This window comes from Rana temporaria, chromosome 2 (genome assembly GCF_905171775.1).
Source record: "Rana temporaria chromosome 2, aRanTem1.1, whole genome shotgun sequence".
Classification (NCBI taxonomy): Eukaryota; Metazoa; Chordata; class Amphibia; order Anura; family Ranidae; genus Rana; species Rana temporaria.
This window is the reverse complement of record NC_053490.1, coordinates 304620684-304645363: the sequence shown is the minus strand read 5'-3', so window position 1 is coordinate 304645363 and position 24680 is coordinate 304620684. Positions and strand designations below refer to the sequence as shown.

At 42.3% G+C, this 24680-nt stretch overlaps 1 protein-coding gene across 1 annotated transcript in view; it reads right to left on the bottom strand.

Moving 5' to 3' along the window:
• Positions 1 to 216: 216 nt before the first annotated feature.
• AGO4 (argonaute RISC component 4) overlaps positions 217 to 24680 on the bottom strand; it is a 77105-nt gene continuing 52641 nt past the window's right edge. The window contains exons 12-18 of the mRNA XM_040337318.1: positions 23802 to 23986; positions 18186 to 18345; positions 14026 to 14341; positions 12900 to 13034; positions 12465 to 12566; positions 11162 to 11361; positions 217 to 1189 (exon numbers count right to left, since the gene is read on the bottom strand). Of these exons, the coding sequence (XP_040193252.1) occupies positions 1081 to 1189; positions 11162 to 11361; positions 12465 to 12566; positions 12900 to 13034; positions 14026 to 14341; positions 18186 to 18345; positions 23802 to 23986 (1207 nt within the window). The 3' untranslated portion in view covers positions 217 to 1080. The remainder of the gene's footprint in view (positions 1190 to 11161; positions 11362 to 12464; positions 12567 to 12899; positions 13035 to 14025; positions 14342 to 18185; positions 18346 to 23801; positions 23987 to 24680) is intronic.

Genomic DNA, 24680 nt, shown 5'->3' with positions numbered 1-24680 from the left:
AATTCTTGTGTTGCCAACAGCAACCAGATCCCTAAGAATACAAGAGGACCAGCTGAAATCTTGGTCTGTATAGGCAAACATGCATTCTTTTCAGATACACAACACCTAAAATGAAGTTAAAGGGAATTTCAGTGAATCCTTTAAGCTGCACCAATCATTTTAAGACAGAAAGTGGGATGTGTTACATCTACAATGCAATTACATATAAATGCTGTGTGGGTCTACGGAAAAGGTTTTATTGCCTAAAAATTATCCCAAACCCCACCCTTACTACAAGTAAAAAGGTTTTGTATCAAATCACAGCAGCATAACACGGGCATTTTCATGTGCTGGCAAATACTTACATACGGTTTCGGGAAGTGGAAATTTCCTTGGGAGGGCAGCGGAAAAATCATGGCAATCTGCATCTTAAAAACCAATGGCAGTGTTTGCCACATGGCCCTTATATTAAAATCTTATTCATATTACACATTCATTTTAATACAGAAAAAAAACTAATTTAATTAATCTGCAATATAGTGCAATTGTTTTGCAGCCTGTGCACTCTAAAGTACAAGCTGCAATGGTAAAGAACCTGACAGACAGCGATACCTGTAAAAAAACAAAATCACTTAAAAAGGTATTTTACAGTAAAGACTAAACCTCATTTAGTAAGTTTATGGCCCCACACAGTTATAATTTACCATATACGTATATACTCACAAAGCAGCGTGAAGTTAAGACAAGTATGACAACTTTTGTTATAACCAAAGATGAAGAAATGCTGGCTTTTAAAAGAAAATAAAAAGTGACCATTTGGAGCATAATCTTCAGATATCTTGAAAGGTTTGAGGTAAAGGTTCAGTCCAACGCATCAGAAGACAGTTGAAGTTTTTGATATATTTAAATAAAAAATGTAAAAACAAAACCAAGTAATTACTTTCTTCAATTAAGATGAGACTGAAGAAATTCAGTGCAAAAAGTCCAAAGTGTGCTGGTAGGAAGCCAAGAGCGCTATCCCTGACAACAGGAGACTGGATTGAACCATACATGTCAGAGCTCTGAGGAACATGGAGATTGGTATGGTGTCCTGCAGCTCTGTCAGGCAAAGTACATTGTGTGCTGTGTGTCGTGATGAATCTGAACGGCTTTGGCCAGAGCCTGTGGATCACGACCATTGCTCTGTCCAGAAACATGGCTTCCTTCAGCGCTGGAGAAGAGAACAAACAAAAGCAAAGTTAGTGTTGGTCAGGGTCTTTCTGACAATCAATATTGATTCTTAATGACACATGCAGAATAACCTCCTGATGAACCCACAACCACAGGTGTACAAGTTTTAAATCTAAAAGAGTTGGCAAGGAAAGTTTGTGTACAGAGCAATTAGTTGCAAGGACACATTCAATCCATTTACAATGTGTTAGTTTTTGAGCTCAAAAAGTGTTCTCTGATTCACAAGCGCTGGATGCCTTAAAGTAGTTGTAAAGGTAGTTTTTTTTATCTTAATGCATTTGATGCATTAAGATAAAAAGCCTTCTGTGTGCAGCACCCCAATCTTACCCGAGGTCCATCTAGATCCAGCGATGTTGCACGAGAGACTCGGCTAACCAAAACTAATTTCCTCATTGGCTGAGACAGCAGTGCGGCACCATTGGCTCCCGCCAGGCCACAGCTCAAAGTCTGAATGGACTCATGGAGCTGCAGCTTGGCTCGGGTGCCCCCATAGCAAGATGCTTGCTGTGGGGACACTCAACAGGAGGGAGGGTACAGGAGCACCGGAGAAGGAACCAAGAAGAGGAGGATCTGCTCTTTGCAAAACCACTGTACAGAGGTGGTAAAACATGTTTGTTATTTAAAAAAAAAAAAAAACTAGACTTTAGTATCGCTTTACAACGAAATTGTCTTATGTTTACAAGTTATTATCCAATGCAAAAGCAACCAGTGTTATAACAGGGAATAATGCCGCTTACACACAGTCGTCGTTCAGCATGAAAAAAAATGACATTTTTAAAAACGTCATTTAAAATCATCGCGTGTGGGCTTTACATAGTTTTTTAAAATGTCGTTTTTCAGGTTGTAAAAAATGATCGTGTGTGGGCTAAAACAACGTTTTAAACCCACGCATGCACAGAAGCGAGTTATGAGACGGGAGCGCTCGTTCTGGTAAAACTACCGTTCATAATGGAGTAAGCACATTCATCACGCTGTAACAGACAAAAAGCGCGAATCGTCTTTTACTAACACAGAATCAGCTAAAAGCAGCCCAAAGGCGAATAGAACTTCCCCTTCAGAGTGCCGTCGTACGTGTTGTACGTCACCGCGCTTTGTTCATTATTTTTCAAAAACGATGGTGTGTGGGCAACATCGTTTTTAATGATGAAGTTAGAAAAACGTATTTGTTCATGCCGAAAAACAACCGTGTGTACGCGGCATAACAGTCACTTTCTAGCAAGAAACAAACTCCTGTCTATTCAGCCGAAACCTGTCGAGCAAGGTTAATAAACTGAGAAAAAACACTAAGCGATTAACAAGGAGGTTTCTAGAACCTTTACAAATGGGAGTGGACTGACTATTTCACTATTAAAACAAAATAGAAGTTAAGGGACATTGGAGGTCACAACTTGAAAATATTAAAACACGTTTGCTTCAGCTTATCGCATGGCAGTAACTCAATGCATTTAGGCATCTAGTCTTGATGAAGACTACTTGCTGAAGTTCAAACCAAGCATCAGAATGGGGAAGAGATTTAAGTGACTTTGAACATGGTATGGTTGTTGGTGCCAGTTGGGCCGGTCTTGGTATACTGCTGGTCTTCTAGGATTTTCACGCACAACCATCTCTAGGGACTTGTAGAGAATTGTCCAAAAAAGAAAATATCCAGTGAGCGGATGTTTGGACAAAAATGCCTTATGGATGTCAGAGGAAAATGGGGAGACTGGTTTGAAATGGTAGAGAAGCAACAGTAACTCCAATAACCACTTGTTACAACTAAAGTATGCAGAATGCCATCTCTGAACGCACAACACGCCGAACCTTGAAGCAGATGGGTTACAGCAGAAGACCACAATAAGTGGCACTCCTGTCAGCTAAAAACAGGAAACTGAGACTACAATTTACACAGGCTCAATTGGACAATAGGAGATTGGAAAAATGTTGCCTGATCTGATGAATTTCGATTTCAGCTGCGACATTCAGATGGTAGGGTCAGAATTTGGTGTAAACATAAAGGCATGGAGCCATCCTGCCGTGTATCATCGTTCAGGCTGGTGGTGTAATGGTGTGGAGGATATTTTCTTGGCACACTTTACCAATTGAGCATCATTTAAACGCCACAGCCTACCCCGCTATTGTTGCTGACTATGTCCATCCCTTTATGGCTATAGTGTACCCATCTTCCGATGTTTACTTCCAGCTGGATAATGAAAAATGTCACAAAGCTCAAATCATCTCACCACTGGTTTCTTGAACATGACAAGTTCACTCAGGGCTCGACAAATTCTGGTCGCCAGGGCGACTAGAAATAGCGTCCTGGCGAGTGGGGGCTTGGAAGGTGGACATGGGCAAAAAATAAAAAGTCGTTCTATAGGACAGGCGCTCCGAGGACTAGGCCGAAGCCGCAGGCTCGCCTAAAACATCCTGTCCGTAGCTCGCCGCGATCCTGGGAAAAGGCCGCGAGCGGCATCTGCCGCTCGCGGCCTTTTCCCAGGATCGTTGCGGGCAGGATGTTTTAGGCGAGGCCGCTGCTTCGGCCTAGTCCGCAGAGCGCCTTTTCCCCAGGATCGCGGCGGACTAGGCCGAAGCCGCGGCCTCGCCTAAAACATCCTGCCAGCAGCTCGCCGCGATCCTGGGAAAAGGCCGCAAGCGGCATCAGGCCGGATGCCGCTCGCGGCCTTTTCCCAGGATCGCGGCGAGCTGGATGTTTTAGGCAAGGCCGGGGCTTCGGCCTGGTCCGCGGAGCGCCGGTCCTAAGTTTTTTCAACAGATTCCAGCATTCGCCCCATGTGTCCAGCAGTGTGGTGCCGCTTCTCCACTCAGATGTGATGGTCCCTTGTGTTTGTTAATCTGGACTAATTAAGGTGTCTTGGGGTTGTAACTGTATGAACAGATAAGGAAACAAAAGCAGAATCTTCAAGATAAATTGCCTCTGGATAGTGGAGCAGGGAAGCCAGCCAGCAGCTGTCACCCTTTTAGAATCAGGCTCCATTTACACACACTGGCCTTGGCTGTAGCACATCTAGGTTAATAAGATGTGCGCTGAGCGCCGATACACACACAGCTAAGACCTGCCCATTTATCATGCAGGCTGCTTCAGGGACGACACACAGAAGGCTACTGAAAGACCTGGAAAAATACACATTACTGTTCCACTATGAATTGGAGGATGGTTAGAATGATCACCCACATTTAGAGGAAAACCTCTCCTGGATAAAACAGTTTGTTTGCCTGGAGGTCATGTCAATCTAATGGCAGGTCAGTGACTTAAAACTACTGATTTCAGAAATTGCCAGGCAACTAGCCGGTCCTAAGTTTTTTCAACAGATTCCAGCGTTCGCCCCATGTGTCCAGCAGTGTGTACAGCAGAAGCTGGCCGAACAGGCATGCCAGAAAAACATTTGCTGATCCGCATCTGGTCAGCGCTTGTAGCCAATGGCTTTAATAAAATTGCATTGTTTGTACAGCAACCTCCTTCTGAGCTCCTCTTCCTTCTTGTTTTATATATATATATTTTTTCAGTCTGCTGGGCTGAATAAAAAAGAAACTCCATAGTATGTACCAGGCATAAACCTACCCTTTTAAAAAGATTAGGAATGATTATGGATCCAGTGGGTGGTGTTTTAGCTGTTTGCTCTTTGTGAACTATAGCTGTTGCTTCATCCAAAATTACCCGCTGTGTTGGATAGAATGTAACCCATTCTGCTTCCTCCATCCCTACGTCACTACTATGTCATGTAGTGGTAGAAGGATCAGCGGGAAGACCCACAGGTGGGACATTTCATCCAAATCACGCTTAAGTGTTGTATGGCGTCAGCTGCTGTAGCTAATGAACGAATTATTTTCTTCTCCCCCCTCCATAGGGGACGTTTAAAAAATTCTACAGGTTGCAGGTTTTGAGTTAGAGGAGGTCTAGGGCTATAATTATTGCTCTCGCTCTACCAATCGCGGCGATACCTCACGTGTGGTTTGAATACCGTTTACATATGCGGGCGCTGCTCACGTATGCGTTCGCTTCTGCGCACAAGCTCAGCGCGGGTTTTCTGGCTCCTAACTTTTTTAGCTGGCTCCTAGATTCCAAGCAAATTTGTCAAACCCCGAGTTCACTGTACTCCAATAGCCTCCACAGTCATCAGATTTCAATCCATTAGCGCAGAGCTGGACAAATTTGATTGGAATATAGAAGCCAGCTAAAAAGTTAGGAGCCAGTTTCTTTTTTCCAACATGCCGAATGGCTGGCTTCTGTCGGACCGGCTGCCATACACACGGGCCGTATGGCACTCAGTTATAGAACCGACCAATGTTGCCCGGCATTCAGCCCGTGTGTACAAGGTGTGATGGGCAGCGGCTCACAGTGCAGCAAGGTGGGGATGATAGGAGATCCAGCAACTCATGCCACCCTAGGCCCCTTGCACACAGCGCGCCTCTGCTAAGCGGAGTCCACTTGATCAGCAGAGATTCCTCCGCTAATCCCCGCTGAGCAGGTAGATGACAGGTCTATGCAGAGCAAACACAGACACAATCCTGTTCTCCTCTATGGGGAGATCAGATGGAAACAGACCACCTGTCCTCCGAACAGATGGAAAATAGGACCACCATCCATCTGTTTTTTCGTCAGACAGGACCAGATAGCGGTGGGTGTCAGCAGACACAAAGGAGACTGGAGGGTCCGATCAGGTCTGCCTGAGAAACTGACAGGCGGACCTAATCGGACAGCCTGTGTGAAATTGACCTTCGGCTGTGGCATGACAGGGAGAGAATTAAAAAAAAATGTATTTCAATGAAAAAAAAAATCAAAAACGGTTTCAATCTTTGTGGGGGTATAAATGGTACTGTTGCCGTTCCAACCAGCTGCCCCACACTACCGGTCCACCTTTAAAAACAGGGCGCCAGATCAAGCCTATAACACCTTTAACCTCTTCTCCTTCTGGAAAGGAAATATGGACAGCCGCACTCCAAAAAACCTTGATGGTTGTCTTTATTTAAAAAAGGAAAAATGCACAAGTCACAGCACACTACACAGGAGAAAAACATCTAACGCGTTTCACACTATAAATTAGTGCTTAATCATGATTAACTAGTGGAAGGCAAAAACTATAATGATTATATGACTATATCATTATAGTTTTTGCCTTCCACTAGTTCAGTTCACTATTTATGTATAAATTATTTGTTACAGAAATCCTCATGGCTTCCACTGTTATACCCATCACTACATTATTACCCTGTCAATTTTGGTGCCCCCTGCCGCCGCTTAGCAGCCACTTTAGCTCCCATGGATATGATCTCTCAGCCCCCAAATGCCTTCTATCAGTTTTGCTACTGCTTATATTGTTTTATCAAATACCCATAGGTAAAATTGTTAGGATCACTGTGTAGTGTTCCCTCTCTTCCCTTTCTAATTACCATTAGTTTCTCATTATCAATGATCATTTATTGTAGGTTACTGCAGTCCCTAGCTGCTCCTGACGAATTGGAATTATTCAACGAAACGCGTCGAGCATACAATATAACTGTCATGTCACAATGAAGATGTTTATTACTATGGGCTTGGTATTGTCTGAATCATCAATTGTATTTTACTATTTATTATGGTTATATGTCATTCTGGGTCACATTGCTGGTTTTATTGTTTATCATGTGTTATTATGTTTATTTGTGTTACTATTGGAATGCTATATGATTTACCAATCATGCTTCTGTTATACATTGTAACTCATTTATTGATCTACCCTGTTTACCAACATTGCATTGTTCCCTAGAATGCCATTAATAAATATTTGTTATCATATTAATTCCCTCTGCCCTAGTCTTCTGTTTCAATTAAAGTCCCAATAACTTATTTTCCCTTTTCATGTTGCCAGGGATGGAGGCTTACGTGCCGGATGGCCATAGCCTCATTAAAAGTCCCACCCAATTAGGTTTCAAAAATGTAGCAATTAAAACTTTATATTCAAACTGTAACTGGACTTGACTTCTTTATTTTGCTGCAAAGGAAGCAGACGTATAGTCTGAAAAATGCATGCATAGTTGCCAGCTACGTTTGATTATTGGTACACTGTTTCCTTAGTTGTGATACGTTCAAGTGGACAGTAAATTAACAAAATTATCCTATTGCTAGGATTTTAACTGTATAAACAGTGGAAAATGTGTCCGTGTAACACAATTAGTCCTACTGATACTTATGATTGTGAGTGATAAATAAATTCAGATATTTCTATAGTCCATATTTTGATACAATTTTCTGTGCTTAACCACTTAATGACCGCCTCCTGTACATATACGTCGGCAGAATGGCACGGCTGGGCACGTACAGGTACGTCCTGTGCTAGTACCCAGTCCAAAGCTCCGGGACCCGCAGACCCGATCGCCGCTGGAGTCCCACGAACGGTCCCCGGAGCTGAAGAACGGGGAGAGCTGTGTGTAAATACGGCTTCCCCGTTCTTCACTGTGGCGGCGGCATAGATCGTGTGATCCCTTTTATAGGGATACACAATCGATGACATCACACCTACAGCCACACCCCCCTACAGTTGTAAACACACACTAGGTCACACATAACTCCCAAACTGCAACTGTCATTTTCACAGTAAACAATGCATTTTAAATGCACTTTTTGCTGTGAAAATGACAATGGTCCCAAAAATGTGTCAAAATTGTCCTTAGTGTCCGCCATAATGTCGCAGTCACAAAAAAAAAAAAATAAAAAAAAAAAAACGCTGATCGCCGCCATTAGTAGTAAAAAATAAATAAAAATGCAATAAAACTATCCCCTATTTTGTAAACGCTATAACTTTTGCGCAAACCAACCGATAAACGCTTACTGCGATTTTTTTTTTTACCAAAAATAGGTAGAAGAATACGTATCGGCCTAAACTGAGGAAAAAAAATGTTTTTTTATATATTTTTGGGGGATATTTATTATAGCATAAAGGAAAAAATATTGATTTTTCTTCAAAATTGTCGCTCTATTTTTGTTTATAGCGCAAAAAATAAAAACCGCAGAGGTGATCAAATACCACCAAAAGAAAGCTCTATTTGTGGGAAAAAAAGGACGCCAATTTTGTTTGGGAGCCACGTCGCACGACTGCGCAATTGTCTGTTGAAGCGACGCAGTGCCGAATCGCAAAACCTGGCCGGGTCCTTTAGCTGCATTTTGGTCCGGGTCTTAAGTGGTTAAAGGGGCTTTGCGTTTTTTCACCTTAATGCAGCCTATTTATTAAGGTGATAAAACATCTGCTACTTAATCCCCCCCCCCCCCCGTTTACTTACCCGAGCCTTTGAAAGTCATGCATCGTTAACACGCTGGCTTCTCGGTCTGGTCTTCTCGTCTCTTCATTGGATGATTGATAGCATTGTCTACCGCTACTGTCAATCAAACCAATGACACGTGCGCCAGAGGTGGGGAAGAGGGATACACTTGGTGGCTATGGCCGCCACTGTATCACACAGGAGCGCGCCTGCAAGCTAACCCCCTTGGGAGAGCCAAGGGACCCTAGAAGACGAGGATCGGGACACACTGGGCAAAACGAACTGCACAGCGGAGGCAAGTATGACATGTTTGTTATTTAAAAAAAAAAACATTTACTAACCCTTTAAAGCGGAGCTCCAGGTTCCTTCAGAAAAAAAATTACCGGTAAGTCAGCAGCTACAAAAACTGCAGCCGCTGACTTTTAACATTAGGACACTTGTCTGCTCACAAGTCCAGTGGTGTCTTCGCACAAGCCAATTTTTTTTTGGAGACTAGGATAGATTAAATCAATATCGCTAACTTAATTAGTTTAAACTTCCTGACAGCGTCACTGTATTAATTTATTCAAGTGTGATCGTGTGAAATTATCCCTTTACTTTGAGGTGGTGAATACAACAAACTGAGCTATTAGAAATCATCTTATGCTACTTCTGAAGCGCCCAATATTCACCTGTTAGCAAACCAGAAGGGGCAGTCAGTCTGCCTGACTAAAAACATTTTTAGCGGCTCAGTAAAAAAAAAAATGGGTTAGGGTTTTACAGAAGGGAACAGCTTGTCTGCCTAAATCCTGAGAAGCTATATTTTATTAATGAATTTGGGAAAAAATAAAAATCACAAAATGCTGTTTTAGCAGTACCAAACTTCTGATTTTAAACGTATCATGGCCCCACCCCTCAATTTTCCAAACCAAACTAACCAAACTAATATAGACCCTGATAAATACTTTCTTCTTTGTGCAGCAGCCTCCCACAGTATTGACATCCCAGACATAGAAATCTGTCACTGGCAGCAATTGCCCATAGAAATGAATAGACCCACACTCCTACAGTAGAGACAATGCAACTATGACAACATTCTAATAATCAGATGTCCCATTACTTTCTGTTCTGCCACATCAAATGAAATGCGTGCAATGTGGTTTCCAAACAAAATTGGCGTCCTTTTTTTCCCACAAATAGAGCTTTCTTTTGGTGTTATTTGATCACCTCTGCGGTTTTTATTTTTTGTGCTATAAACAAAAATAGAGCGACAATTTTGAAAAAAAAATTCAATATTTTTTACTTTTTGCTATAGCAAATATCCCCAATAATATATATTTTTTTCAGTTTAGGCTGATACGTATTGTACGTATTGTTGGTAAAAGAAAAAAAAAAATCGCAATAAGCGTTTATGGATTGGTTTGCGCAAAATTTATAGCGTCTACAAAATAGGGGAGTTTTATGGCATTTTTATTAATAGTTTTTTTTCACTACCAATGGCAGTGATCAGCGATTTTTTTCATGACTGCGACATTATGGCGGACACATTTGACTAATTTTTGGGACCTTGTCATTTTCACAGCGAAAAGTGCAATAAAAATGCACCGATTACTGTGAAAATTACAATGGCAGTGAAGGGGTTAACCACTAGAGGCCGCTGTAGGGGTTAAGTGTGACCTAATGTGTGTTTCTTACTGTAGGAAGGCGGGGCTGGACGTGTGACGTCAATGATCGTCGTTCCCTATATCAGGGAACAGACGATCGCTGCCACAGAGAGGAACGGGGAAGGTTTGTTTACACACCCCTCTCCCCGTTCTTCAGCTCCTGTGACCCGATCGCGGGACACCAGCGGCAATCGCGGTCACAGAGCGTCGGACCAGGTCGCGAGCGTGCGGCCGGCGGCACGCTCGTGACCCACGGCTGGGCTCTTAAAGGTGACGTATATATACGTCCATGTGCCCAGCCGTGCCATTCTGTCGACGTATATAGTCGTGCGGCGGTCCTTAAGTGGTTAAATAATTTGTATTAATTTTTTAAAAACACACTCACTAGCACTTCTGGCCGCAGCCATCTTGAGTAAGGACAGATGATTCATGTAGTATTCTCTTCCTGGAATCCATCTACCCTTATTTTTGTTTATTTCAGGTACTTATATAGCGCCGTCAATTTACGCAGTGCTTTACATATTCATTCACATCACTTACAACCTAAGGTCCCCAACTCACATTCATACATACACATACTAGGGACAATTTAGATAGGATCCAATTAACCTACAAGCAGGTCTTTGGAGTGTGAAAGGAAACCAGAGTACCGGAGGAAACCCACGCTGGCACAGGGAGAACATGCAAACTCCAGGTAGGCGGAAGTTCTATCCACTACACCACTGTGCTGCCCCCTAGCTCAGAAATGTAGGCAGGATGGCATGCTTAGCACTGAATTTTGACCCAAAAAACCCAAATAGTAACTGCAAAGTGTAGGTACAGTAAACACACTTTGGAGTTTAATCACAAGCCTGTCTACACAGCCTACATAAACATATTAACTTGGCACCGCAACCAGTAGTAACTTAACACAAACTTCTGAAATGCAAACTAAAAAAACGAACATAAAAACAAACTGGTACAATAGACAATAAGTGCCTCCCAATTATTTGCTCAGTAGTAATAATGTGAGTATATCCATGAACAGCTATGACTAGCCATTTGTCGGGTATTGCTATTGCAGATCTTTACACGCTCACCTGTCGTGATCTTTATCCACAAGATGGTATCTTGCTCTGAATGCCACCAGCCTAGCATAGTAAGCAGGAGCAGGGATGGAGACTGAACGAGTACATCGGACATAGGTGTGGCACAACTGGTATGTTAACAGTTGGAGCTCATCAGCTGTAAAGCAATTATCATCCCACAAAACCTGGTAATGGGATGGGCGACTGGTTCCCTGGAAGAAAATATTAGACAAATAGTTGTTAAGCTTTTTCCTGGAAGTTCAGATTTGTGTTGGAGATGTAGTAAGAGGAATAAGGGAACTTTGTTACATATATTTTGGACTTGCCTTAGGATTAGGAAGTATTGGTTAGAAGTACAAAGGATCTCTCAAAAATGTACATCCTATCAAATATTAGATGACCCCGCTTTCTGTTTACTACATCTATCACAGATACCAATAAAGACATAAAAACTTGATAATTTGTCACCTGATTGATGAGGCCAAGGCGGGCATAGCCCGGAATTGGAAAAACCCTGGGCCACCCACGATTGTAGAGTGGCTGAATAGGGTTAGAAACGTAGGGGCCATAGAAGATTTGGTGCTATCTGCCCAAGATAGAAAAGAACAATATCATTTAACCTGGGGAGCATGGAATGTATTTGTATACTCAGAAGAAGGGAAGAGATTACTGGGGAGTGAAAAGAGGGAATAAGTCAGTTGGCATATATGGGTAAGGGGAGGGCCGGGTGCCTTCTTGAAGGGGGGGGCGGAGGGTACTGGGTTTTTTTTATTTTTTTTTTCCGGTGGATTATTTTGGGGGGGGAGCGAGAAAGGGGGGTAAAAGGTAAAGGAGTTGAATAGGAAGTAATGGGATATTTAAACAAAAGGGATAAATAAGAAATGGAGGGAGAAGGGAAGTTATATTAAAGAGGAGATAGAGCTTAAGAGTTGTTGGATAAAATTAAGGAAAAATGGGTAAAATAATAATTTTGGCGTTTGGTTTTTCTTTTTTTTTTCCTCTTTTCTTCCTCTTGGTTTTTCTAGCCCAATAGGTAAAGGGCAATATAGTTCCTAATCTAGGAAGTGGTAATTAGATAGACAGTGGGTTAGAATTAAGGAATGTATTTATGTTGCCTAGCTGGACCAGATGACTTGAAGTGTGCTAGAGGTATTGTAATTTGGGACCATTTCCCTTCCTGATATTGAATACACTGTTTATGTATTAGGTTATAATTTTGGAAAACTTTTAAATAAAAAAAAATATAATTAAAAAAAATAGTTGTTAAGCGCTCCAGACTTCTGGAAAATAAAAGTATATGCTAAAAATACACTACCTGAATCCCAGCATGACTACAGAGATAGAAGTCAAATTCAGATGGATGAGTGATAGTGCTGTCTACTGTAGTTCCAGCAGGCACGTTGCCACTTTTTCCCACCTAAAAAAATAAATAAAAAAAATCAGACAAAATGAACAGAAGGAGTATATTTATACTACAGAATTTTGTTTGGGCTTGAAAGGATGTGCAAGTTCTGCACTACCCAGTGTGGTTCAATATGTTTCTTCACCTTCTCGGATTTCGCGTAACAAGGTAATCTGTGAAAATCTGGAGAGAGTTCCATTTACTGCCTTAATCCACTAATTTTTCCAAAGAATTCCTCCAGCTATAGCAACCATTAGTTTAGCTATTCAAAAAGCCGCAATAATTTAACAGTATAGAAATAATTAGCCCAACAGACCTACAAATGGAACAAATTACATCTCTACATACCCGCTCTGTTTTGTCAGAACAGAAGAGTCTTGTGTGATGTCTCTTTTGTACAACAATGTAGGTAATGCCAGGTCTGTAATCTTCCTCCAGACTGATGCAGGCTTTCCGAATAGCCATGAGTTCTGGCCAAGCAACCTATAAAGATGTAAAAAAAAAAGAAAAAGAAGAGAAGTACTCATTAAGAAAACGTTTGGCTATATGAAACTCAAAACAAACTGTCATATTCAACATTAGGTATGCAGCCAAATATACAGGGACTGACAAGCAAAGCCACATACAAATCAAGATGCTAAGAGATTAAGAACTTTTGTTGGATTTTTGTTTTTAAAATGAGATCAAGGATAACCACTTGCTGACCAGGACTTTTCTGGAACTTTTTGTTTAAAATTTTGCATTTTTGCTAGAAAATTACTTCGAACCCCCAAACATATACTTTTTTTTTTTTCTTTTAGCAGATACCATAGAGACTAAAATGGCGATCATTGCAGTATTTTATATCACACCATTTGTGCAGCGGTCTTTCAAACACAATTTTTTTTGTAAAAAATATACTTTAACGAATTCAAATTAGAGTTACAGAGGGGGTGTAGTGCTAGAATATTGATATTACATATGTAGGCGCAACTCGCGTATGCTTCTGCGCGCGAGCATGGAGGGATCGGGGCACCTTTTTAAATTTTTTTGATCACTTATTCCTATAAAATAAAAAACATCCATTGTAATAAAAAAAAGCTTAAAAAGCACAAAAACAAAACAAAACACTGGGTTAAAGAAAAAACCCCATCTCTAAGGCCAAGAACCAGAAGTGATGTCAGAGGTCGCTCCGGTCCTCCAAGGGCATAGAGGGTTGGGGGGGGGGCACCCCTCCCGCTGCCTCCAAAAGTGATCCCGCGGCGAATCTGTCGCTCGGACAACTTAACCAACACCGAATCGCCCACAGAACAAAATACTGGGGTTATGGCAGCTAGCTGCTGCCATAACAGTATCTAATGTCAAAGTAATAACAAATGTACTGTGGGTGGTCGACAAGTGGATAAGGATTCAAAATGCGAATATTTGTTAACCCAAAAACATGATATAGGACTGGATGAGCTGCAAACCAGGTATATAAGAACCCTTTACTCACCTGTTTCATCTGGCCTTCAGATACACCACCCCTGTAGTAGATTATGCGGGTTGGTTTGAAACGAGTAGACTTGTAGAACTGGATGAGAAGCTCTCGCACCATGTTGCTAAGATCCTGAATGACTTCTTGACTGTACAACAGCTCCTGGGTGGTCTCCTGACGAGAGGTCTGAACACGCACGGTAGCACAGTAACGACTGGGATGGCCATCCATACTGCCCACAACAGCTGCAATAGAAGGTTTCTTGCCATCACCAGCAGGGGGATGGGTTACATCTGCCCCCAGAAATATCACTGGCTGCTGGAAAACAGAAGGCCTAAAATGAAAAGATACAAAAGCAACACATTAGATCCAACCTAAGTTATAAACCATTTTAAGCCCCGTTAACCACTGCTAGACAACAAGCTTACAAAACACATTATTTGGCTGAGGTTTAAATAAGGCTGGGTTCACACTACGGTTTTCCCGTCCGTCAGCCGCATACGATTTATATGAAAAAACGTATGCGGCTGAAACGGACGGGAACGTATGGAACCGCACATATGTACGTTTTCCATTGACATTAATGTTAAAGGAAAACGTATGCGGTTGCCATACTGTTTTAAAAACGACCGCAAAACCGTGGTTGAACACGGTTTTGCGGACGTTTAAAAAACGTTTTGCCAGCAAATCGTACGCACCCGGATGCATCTGAGTGCATACGATTTGCAATGCATTCTCTATCTACACGTTTTCCCGTCCGGGCCCGTACGTTTTCAATACTGAAATCGTATGCGGCTGACGGACGGGAAAACCGTAGTGTGAACCCAGCCTAAGTTGTACTCTTTAAGTTGGTGGGGGACAGAGCATGACTTCACAAGATGGTACTTAAGAAAAACTTTCTTCTAGCCGACTTTAAAAAGAAGCCTGTCATTACAGAAGTTAGGAGGCCGCCATGGCCAAATCCATAAAAGCAAGAGGTTTGTATTCATCTTAAAACGTATTTTCTTTAACCACTTCCAGACCTGCGCACGACGATGTACGTCCTATTTTTAAAGATTGATATCTCGGTAACGGCAGCATCGAGGTATCGATCTTTAGTGTGCGCGGTCTGGTAAACGATAACGCCGGTCTCCGCGGCGGATTCGCCGCGAGATCGCCGTTATCGGTGGCGGGAGAGGGGCCCCCCCTCCTGCCGCTCTCCCGCGCCCTCCACTGCTTACCGTAGCCGTCGGTAGCGGCGGAGGAGATCGGGACCGTTCGGCAGCTGAGCGGGGAGGAGACTGAAGGAAAAATCTCCTTCGCCCGTCCCCATAGCTCTGCTGGGCGGAAGTGACGTCAAAACGCCAGTCCTGCCCAGCCTCTTAAAGAGACAATTTTTTTTTTTGTCATTTGAAAAAATGACAGTTTCACATTTTTTTTATTTTTTTTTGCATTTTAGTCTAATTATGAGATCTGAGGTCTTTTTGACCCCAGATCTCATATTTAAGAGGACCTGTCATGTTTTTTTCTATTACAAGGGATGTTTACATTCCTTATTATAATAGGAATAAAAGTGATCAATTTTTTTTTTCTCAGTGTAAAAAGTAATAAAATAAATAATAAATAAGAAAACCAAAAAAAAAATTTTTTAAAGCGCCCCGTCCCGACGAGCTCGCGCACAGAAGCGAACGCATACGCGAGTAGCGCCCGCATATGAAAACGGTGTTCAAATCACACAAGTGAGGTATCGCCGCGATCGTTAGAGCGAGAGCAATAATTCTAGCCCTATGCCTGCTCTGTAGCTCAAAAAATGCAATCTCTAGAATTTTTTAAACATCGCCTATCGAGATTTTTAAGGGTAAAAGTTTGACGCCATGCCACGAGCGGGCGCAATTTTTAAGCGTGACATGTTGGGTATCATTTTACTCGGCGTAACATTGTCTTTCACAATATATAAAAAAATTGGGCCAAATTTATTGTTGTCTTATTTTTTTAATTCAAAAAAGTAAATTTTTTCCAAAAAAAGTGCGTTTGTAAGACCGCTGTGCAAATACGGTGTGACAAAAAGTATTGGATTGACCACTATTTTATTCTCTAGGGTGTTAGAAAAAAATATATGTTTGGGGGGTTTTAAGTAATTTTCTAGCAGAAAAAACTGTTTTAGTCTTGCAAACACCAAATCTGAAAAACACCTAAGGTCTGGAAGTGGTTAAGTTCATTAGGAGACAAAATAATTCAGAAGCTTTGTTTTACTGCCAAATACTAGAAGTTGGGACACTGGCAACAGAAAAATTAAAAGCTAGCACCTGTATTATAATCGCTCTACCTAGCATGCCTTAATTTTATGAGAAACCAATAGAGGGGCCCAGCAAAAAATAAATATGGTGGGGTCCTGTGTGCCAAGATTTTACAGTAAATAAAAATCTTAAAAAAAAAAAAAAAAAAGAAGAAGGGGAGGACCTACCCCCATCATTGCAGGATCCTCTGAGGTGATCTACCCATTCTAAGTTTGGCAGATAAGTTACTACAAACAAATGAGAGCCACCACACCAGTTAACCCAAACTGATATTTTAGGAGTGTTTTTCATAGTTTGTGAAATACAGTGAGCACGCTAAAAGTGAGCGCACCATCCACCCGCTAGGTGGTCTACCCACTAAGGTGGATCACTGGCTGACCTATGGCTGGGAAGACTACCAATTTTTAAACTCCTCCTTAAAAAGGAAAAATGACTAATGCTCTGTCTTGGTCTAGGTCTCAGGCAGCCAGAGGTGACCAAGTCACAGTAAGCAAACAGTGCAAAAAGGCCATAGACCAGAGATACCCAAGGTGTTTTAAGAGCAGATGCAACAGTGGAATGATGCCTTGCTTCCTCCAGGCTGAACGATGGTAAAGAGCCACCACAGCTCTAGACCTGTAAAGCACTTGGCAGCTAGCCAACAATGCAATAAAGTCTGGAAAGTGCCACAATGAAGAGCCTAAGCTTGCATTCCAGGCTAAGCATTACACATTCAGATCAGCAGGGTCTGGCTAAGGCTTCCAAAGCTTGTGCTGAAGAGCTACCAACCTCAGATAGCCACTATATGCAGAGACCAACTCAAGCAGCTGTGTATCAACAAATCTTGAAGTCCTCCAAAAAAAGGCAGAAATTAGACTATCAGATTAAAAAAATAAAAAAAGGGGATCCAACCTCCTAGGACACTAGAAAAAAACAGAGCCAAGCTGGGTAAAGGAGGGGCTGGCTTTCAACTTTTTTGTTAACCAGTGCTCCAACCTCCTGTAGGTGCAATATAACCTGACTTTAAATTTGTGTCTCTTAATAAACAAGAGAAAAATGTTGATTGACTGTCACGCTGGCCCCTTTTCAAGATTTTAGCCATCGAAAATCAATTCTGACTGGTCTCCAACTTTGCAGATCAGCATACCCACTTTAAGCCAAAAACTAAAGGGTTAGTTCACTTACAACATGCACCACAGGGTCCCAAGTAGTTATCAAATCAGTGTGCAGGGGAGAAAACTTTCATTCTTATATCTTTGGGTTCAGGGGTTTTTTTTAGCACAAAAAACACAGCCACGCCTATGGGCAGCCCTACCTGGTATAAACCCTCTCTGTGCTATAGGCAAGCCAGTTAGTCAGAAAGCAGCGTCAGAGGTATAAACCCCCCCCCCCAAAAAAAAAACAGGGGTGGGTGCAGTGTTCATAAATGAACACAGAAAAGGTTATTTTACCAAGAGCAACAAATCCCATTTTCTTACGTTCGACACTTGACCATAGGAACATCCCAAAGCAGTGTCTCAAGATGGGGTAGGCAAACCAAAAACAAGGAATTTTAAACGGCGGCCCGCAAAACGCTGTGGCCCAAACAAGCATCCAAAGATGCAACCCGTTCCAATTGGCTTATTGCACAGAATGTGTTTATACCAGCTAGGACTGCCCATGGGCGGTGCTGTGTTTTTTTCTTCCTAGTGTCCTACTCCTGTAGGAGGTGCTATAAACCCTATGGTCAAGAAACAGAAGAGCTGTGTCAATGAACGAGAAAACCCTTTTAATACAAAATCACATGTTTGGCTGAATAGTGTGATATAACTGTTCCAGTTTCAGTGGAAAGCGGTGGCTCTGGGTTGGAAAACCAGCAAAGGGTGCTGATCTTTACCCCTAAATGCCTTATTGTTTTACAGGTGACAAGTAGAGCCGTCTTACCTTTGATGAGGAACTAGCACGTTATTTATGCCTCCCAGCTTAGCATTGATCTTCAGACATAAATTGGAGAGTGTCTGAGGAGAAGTCTTCACCACATTTTTTACTTGCACACACTGGGTTGCCATTCCAAGGAGTGTGTCCCCCACTCTTTTTACTTCAGCTATGAGGAAAAACACAGGTATGGAGTGCACGCAAAAATGTAATCTGCTCTGTACAACTGGTTCAATTTCCAACCAATTGAGACGTTGCAGTGACAGTCATATATAAAAAAGCAAAAAAAAAAAAACAGTATGTTGCGCTAATAGAATCGACTCTTGGCTGAACTGTACCAGAAATCACAAGTGCCAATTATCATACATATTCTCCCCCTTCCTGTCAATCAATACCACATGTTCCATGTTCCAACAGGTGAAGACATAAAGTACAGTACTGCACATGAATAAAAGTCCTTTAAAAAAAACTTCCATAAATAATGAACTTCCACAAGTGGAAAGCTCTTTCCGTTTTGTGTTCGGGTACAACACCTACACCACCTCTTATGAGTATGCCCCCACCTTCTCTTCATGACCTATAAAAGGTTTACCTTTGAAAAAGACTGTATTGTACGTGCCTCATATTGGCACCAAATCCTCTGGAATATTTTATTTAGCCATAGTAGAGGGATTACTTTGATGCAGTCTGCCAGAAAAGTTACATAGAAGTGCGCAGAGGGTTCATCCAGAATATTTAGGTGGGCGGGACTGTGACATCACCATGCCAGGTGGGACTTGCTGAATGAGATATTGTAACTGTTTATCAACGTTTACCAGCGTTAGAGTGTTTTTACAACTGAAAAACGTCTCAGAACCCACTAGTTTTGGGCAGCGTTTTTTTACTGCTTAAAAACGCCACTGCCCAAAACTGCCGATAACAGCCTATGTGTGCATGGACACATAAGATAACATGGAGAGTTTAATGACTGTAGAAAAAAACATCTACTGCCAAAAACAGCTGCTGTAAAAACGTCCAGTGTGCATGAGGCCTTATAATAAAGAGGGTGCCGTCCACATAACTTTATTATATCCTTAACCACTTCAGCCCTGAAAGAATTGGCTGCTCAATGACCGGGTCATTTTTTGCGATCCGGCACTGCGTCGCTTTAACTGACAATTGCCCGGTCGTGCGACGTTGTACCCAAACAAAATTTAAGTCCCTTTCCCCCCCCCCCCCCACAAATAGAGCTTTCTTTTGGTGGCATTTGATCATCACTGCAAATTTATTTTATTTTTTGTGCCATAAAAAACTAAAAAACGAGCGATGATTAAAAAAAACAAAAAAAAAAAACAACAATATTTTGTTTTGCTATAATCAATATCCCCATTTTTTTTCTTAGTTTAGGCCGATATGCATTCTTCTACACACTTTTGGTTAAAAAATAAATAAATCGCAATATGTGTATATTGATTGGTTTGCACAAAAGTTATAGCGTTTCTTGTCCCAGGGAATAGTTCACTATTCCCACAAGACATGTACAAATGATTTGTTCATGCTACCAAAGCCCGATAGGGGGTATCCGTCCTGCGTTTTTCAGTTACAGTGAATCCATTTCAGTTTGTAGTACTGCTTTTTTTGGTCTATCCTTTGCTTAGAGTATTCACAAAGATTCCAGCTATGGCTGGGGGTTAGTCAGCGTGCTCGCCCCCTCCTGTAGGACTACATCCCTGCGGGGAGAACGTGAACGTTCACAGCGTCTCCCCGCAGGGATATAGTCCCAAGGGAGGGGGAGAGCACGCCGACTAAGCCCCAGCCAGAACTAGGATCTTTGGGCCAGATCCTCAAAAGGGATACGCTGGCGTATCTACTGATACGCCGTTGTATCCCTGTTTCTATCTTTGGAACTGATCCACAGAATCAGTTTCCAAAAGATAGGCAGAAGATCCGACATGTGTAAGGGACTTACACTGCCGGATCTTAGGATGCAGTACCGCATCCGCCGCTGGGGGCATTTCCAGTCGAAATGCCGCTTCGCGTATGCAAATGAGCACTTACGGAGATCCACAAAGCGGTTTCGCTTTGTGAAATCTCCGTAAATACTTACGTTGCAATCATAAAATTAGGGCTGCTTTTACAAAGTGTAAACTGTTTACACCTTGTAAAAGTAGACCCTTCTTACCCGCGACGCTGTTATTTTTTTTTTTATTATTATTATTTTCCCGCCGTATCTTTTTTTTTACCCGGCGCGATTCTCAAAACTCAGCGTAACGTAAAACCGCGCTATGCACGTCGGGAAAATGACGTCGTGAGCATGCGCAGTACGTCCGGCGCGGGAGCGCGCCTAATTGAAATGGGACTCGCCCCATGAAAATAGGAACGCCTTGCGCCGGACGGATTTAAGTTACACAGCCGAAAATTTCTAGGTAAGTGCTTTGTGGATCGGGCACTTAGGTAGAAATTTTGCGGCAGTGTAACTTAAATCAGAATATTTAAGTTACGGTGGCTCTTTGTGGATCTGGCCCTTTGTGAATAAGCCCTGTCGGGCTTTGGTAGCAAAAACAGGCTTGAATCAAATCATTTGTGCATGTCTTGTGGCAATAGTGAACTACTCCCTGGGACAAGAGATGGTTTTTGCATTTGCCGAATACTTGGTGGGCTTTTTAAGCCAAGGTTTGTGCCAAAAGGTCTTAACTTAGGTTTTGAAGTTGAAGCATGAAAAGGGATTGGGTGCTCCGGGTTTTGAAAAAGTAGAGGCTCCTGGGGGAGGTTGGAATCTTTACAGTAAAGTAGAGCCTTTCTTCCTGTGATATCCTATGAGAATGTCAAGTGCCTTCCCAAAAAGCTTCAGTTGGCCAGGCTTTAAAGATTTTGTGCATGTTGAGTTTAGGGCTATTCTGAAAACGGATTTAATCACATGTTCTTTGGCAAACACACAAGAGCAGAGCTAAGGTACTGTATATACACGAGTATAAGCCGACTCGACTATAAGCCGAGGCACCTAATTTTACCACAAAAAAGTGGTAAGCCTAGGGTGTCCATCTGCATGCCTCACTGTGTCCATGTCCATGCCTCACTGTGCCCATGCATAGACCTGAGAAATATTACACAGCCTCCTCTAATACTGCATCCAGGTCCTCTGTTCTTTTCTTTATACACCTCTTCTCAGCTGGGTGTTTCAGGACCCAGTTCATGTAGGGAGAGGAACTGGAGAAGACACTTTGATTTAGGTCTGGACTTTGAATAGGCCATTCTAACACATGAATATGCTTTGATCTAAGCCATTCCATTGTAGCTTTGGCTGTATGTTTAGCATCGTTGTCCTGCTGAACCTCCGCCCCAGTTGCAAGTCTTTTGCAGGCCAACAGGTTTTCTTCTAAGATTGCTCTGCATTTGGCTACGTCCATCGACTCTGGCCTGCGTCCTCGTCCCTGCTGAAGAAAAGCATCCCCTTACATGATGCTGCCACCACCATGTTTCAGGGTGAGGATGGGGTTTTTAGGGTCACGTGCAGTGTTAGTTTTCCACCACGGAATGAGTTTTGCTTTTAGGCCAAAAAGTTAAATTTTGGTTTCATCTGACCAGAGCACCTTTTTCCACATGTTTGCCGTCTCTCTCACATGGCTTCTCACAAAGTGCAAACGGGACTTTGCATGGCATTCTTTCAACAATGGCTTTCTTCTTGACACTCTTCCATAAAGGCCAGATTTGTGGAGTACATGAAAAATAGTTGTCCGGTGGACAGATTCTCCACCTGCACCTGAGCTGTAGACGTCTGCAGCTCCTGCAGAGTTACCATGGGCCTCTTGGTGGCTTCTCTGATAAATGCTCTCCTTGACCAGCCTGTAAGAATAGGTGGATGGCCATGTCTTGGTAGGTTTGCAGTTGTACCATACTCTTTACATTTTTTGAACGATGGATTGAACAGTGCTCCGTGAGATGTTCAAAGCTTGGGATATTTTTTTTTTATAACCCAAGACTGCTTTAAAACTTCCAAAACTTTATTCCGGACCTGTCTGGTGTGTACCTCGGCCTTCATGATGTTGTTTTTCCACTAAAGGTTCTCTAACAAACTTCTGAGGGCTTCACAGAACAGCTGTATATAGACAGATTAAATTACACACAGGTGGACTATTAATTAGGTGACTTCTGAAGGCAATTGGTTCCACTAGATTTTAGTTAGAGATATCAGAGTAAGGGTCCTTTCACACTAGCGGACCGTTCGTCCGTTCATTACAAATCCGTTTACGGACTTGTAATGAATCCCTATGGGATCGCGTCCGTTAGCGAATGGAGCATCCGCTAACGTCCGCGTCCGTCGGGATCCGCTTTTGCGAACGGAAGAAACCCTATTTTTCTTCCGTTCGGCGGAACGGATGCAGACGGACAGACGGTCCGTCTGCATCCGATCCCCCATAGGGGAGAGCAGAGCAGAGACAGGGCGGTCTCTGCACTGTGTGCGGGGACCGCCCTATCCGCTGACAGCTCAGCAGGGATGACGGATGATCCCCGCTGAGCTTTGGCGGACACACGGAGCGGACACAGAAACGGTCCGCTCAGTGTGAAAGGACCCTAAAGGGGGCTGAATACAAATGCACTCCACACTTTAGATATTTGTAAAAAATAAAATGAACCATTTATCAATTTCCTTCCACTTTACAATTATGCACCACTTTGTGTTGGTCTACCTTATAAAATCCCAATAAAATACATTTACGTTTTTGGTTGTAACATGACAAAATGTGGAAAATTTCAAGGGGTGTGAATACTTTAAAGCACTGTACATACTTTAAAGCACTGTACGGCTGTGATATGAATGGGAAGCGACGTCACCCATAGACTTACTATGGGGCTTTCGTTGTCGGCTACCTCCTCTGCACCTGCCTACACAGCTCAGCAGCCGCTGACAGCTCAGCATGGGACTGGACCGGAGCAGTTTTAGTTAAGATATGTACACCAATTTTCTTCTTCACAGGGCAAATAGGTTAGTGGTAGATCATGGATATCTATAGATGAAGCAATTTTAGTGTCAAGCTAGACTTCTACTTTAAGCTAAGAGCCATTTGTCCAGAAAAGAGAAGAGGTCCATCACCTTAGAACAGAGTTTCTCAACTCCAGTCCTCAAGGCGACCCAACAGGTCATGTTTTCATGTTTTCACTCAGATGAAATGGCTGTGGTAATTACTAGGGCAGTGAAACTGATCAAACCACCTGTGAAAAATAATGGAAAGCTTGAAAACATAACCTGTTGGGGCGCCTTGAGGACTGGAGTTGAGAAACACTGCCTTAGAAAACTAGCAAAAACTAGAGTGGGGAAGGGTTTTTAGGAGAAACATCCAGGGGTGTCATCTTTAACAGCTTGCCAGAGTCTAATCAACTGACTAGGCAATTAGGGGCATTTTATTGCCTATTCACGGTTTCTCACCGCGGAACTGCATATCCACTTTAGGTGTACAGATTACAGAACGCTTGAAGAACACATTTTGTACCACTTGCTAAATATTCGATCTTGCCTTCAGTAATCCATATATTTTGATAGAACAGATTCAACAGGATTTATCTTTTTTTTTTTTTTTAAATCAATGATGGCACAAAGTGCCTACTTATGATTCAGGTTTTAATATGACTATATAGCCTTAAACTTACCATATACAGGAGTCTTTCCAGGAAGGATAACCACAATTAGCTGTAAGCCCACATATGTAAGTTTTAAATGTTTGAACATTGGCTCCACGCTGTCTGCTCCTTGAGCATATTTACAGAAACATGGTTGGCCCTGGATGGGCATCCCAGCATCCTTTGAAATCTTTCTTAGCTGGTCCGTGAAACTTCTGTTTTGGGAGACAGAATGATAAATTAACCACTTGCTTACTGGGCACATATTTTTGCGCTATAAACAAAAAAAGAGCAACAATTTTGAAAAAAAAAAACAATATTTTTTACTTTTTGCTATAATAAATATCCCATTTTTTTTTTAAACTTTTTTTTTTTGTTTAGGCCGATATGTATTCTACATATTTTTGGTAAAAAAAAAAAAAAACGCATTAAGCGTATAGTGATTGGTTTGCGCAAAAGTTATAGTGGCTACAAAATAGGGGATAGAATTCTGACTTTTTTTTTTTTTTTTTTTTACTAGTAATACGGCGATCTGCAAATTTTGTCAGGACTTCGATATTGCGGACACTTGACACATTTTTGGGACCACTTACATTAATACAGCGAACAGCGCTATAAAAACGCACTGATTACTGTATAAATGCGACTGCAGGAAAGGGGTTAACACTAGGGGGGCAGGGAAGGGGTTAACACTAGGGGGGCGAGGAAGGGGTTAAATGTGTATCCTGGGTGTGTTCTAACTGTGTGTGGAGGGGACCGACTGGGTGAGGTGACCGATGCTGTGTCCCTATGTATAAGGGACATAGCATCTGTCTCCTCTCCCTGACAGGACATGGAGCTCTGTGTTTACACACAGAGCTCCACGTCCCTGCTCTGTCATTGCAGATCGTGGGTACCTAGCAAACATCG